The sequence below is a fragment of the Olea europaea genome, unplaced genomic scaffold, assembly GCF_002742605.1.
Source record: "Olea europaea var. sylvestris unplaced genomic scaffold, O_europaea_v1 scaffold32535, whole genome shotgun sequence".
NCBI lineage: Eukaryota > Viridiplantae > Streptophyta > Magnoliopsida > Lamiales > Oleaceae > Olea > Olea europaea.
Genome location: NW_019251421.1, coordinates 1 through 1,275, shown reverse-complemented (window position 1 = coordinate 1,275; position 1,275 = coordinate 1). Strand labels below are relative to the sequence as shown.

The following is a 1,275-nucleotide window of genomic DNA, read 5'->3' as shown; positions in this document are numbered from 1 at the left end:
CTAAACACAAAGGCGATTCTTGGTGGGAATCGAAAATTATTTTAAATTCCGCTGTGCATGTATAAGTAGATTCCCAACAAAAACTAATAATTTACACATATATCACATAAAAGGGAAATGTATGAAAAGACTAGAGAGTATATTGTATTTGTTTTTGTTGTGTAAAACAATGAGAAATCCACCTCTTTTTATAGGTAAAATCAACCCCCACAATTAAATCATTAAAATAGAGGTTATAACATAAATTATGATGTTTTAATTGTGGGAAAAATGATTATTAAGTAAATAAAAACTGAAAATTAAATGAGTTAATTGTTGAAAGGTTAAAACTTAATTTTAAGTTACAACACTTTTTTCAACTTTTGCATTGAAATATTACTCAAGAATATATTCTTTGGCAATTAAATACTTCATAAAAAGTAAACTGTCAATTTCGTATCGATCCCTCTAAAAGTCGATTTGACGACAAACTCATAATGCAGAATTTATGCCAAAGCACATACGCACACAACCACAGATGGCTTTTTCTATATATATTCTCATGGCCCGTAGCTTTATTCTCATATATTCATCCATTCCTATAACATCCCACAAAATTTCAAGAGAAAACCATAGAGAATTGTTGAAGAGAGAGAAACATAAAAAAATATGGGTTGGTTTGTCAGAGAAAGAAGAGGAATAGGCTGGAGAGATCAAACCCTAGATTCAATATCTCCACCTCCTTTGCCTTTGCTGGTGTTTTTTGGTTTGCTGATTATGTTAATGTTTCTGGCAAGTTATTCACATTACAAGGCAGAATTGGAGAAGAGCAAGATGAATCTGAAGCTGTTATTTTTTCTTTTGCCTCTTTTGGTGATTTTGATGTTGAATTTCATGGTGGATAACAGGTGGCGGTTCTACACCGGAATTTCATCCCCAGCCTATGAAACTGTACGTGATGAGGGTAGTGCGCCGTGGGGTCTGTTGCTGATGCTGGTGTTTCTTCTGATTATGGTTCAGTACCAGTCTTCCTTTCAGTTAAGCTGGTTTCGTGCTTTTTAGTCCCAATTATATGACCCTCGTGGGAGTCATATTCTAACTACTTCGACTATTTCTGAGCACTTCATAGTATTTTAGAAAAGTTTGAAGATTCCCCCAATTTCTCGGAGATTTGTATGATTTGGTCAAGGTGGTGTAAATGTGTTGTCTTTTGTTTTTTTTCTGTTTTTGTTTTTGTTTTTGTTTTTTGGGTGGTGGTGTATAAGAACCCTAATTTAGGCCTTTTTTTTTTTTTTT

General features: G+C 33.6%; 1 protein-coding gene across 1 annotated transcript; it reads left to right on the top strand.

The window, feature by feature from the left end:
• Window positions 1–571: 571 nt before the first annotated feature.
• LOC111385688 lies at window positions 572–1,200 on the top strand. The gene has a single exon (XM_023010110.1). It carries the CDS (start codon window positions 649–651, stop codon window positions 1,039–1,041), a length of 393 nt encoding a protein of 130 aa, XP_022865878.1. The 5' UTR covers window positions 572–648; the 3' UTR covers window positions 1,042–1,200.
• The last annotated feature ends 75 nt before the right edge of the window (window positions 1,201–1,275 follow it).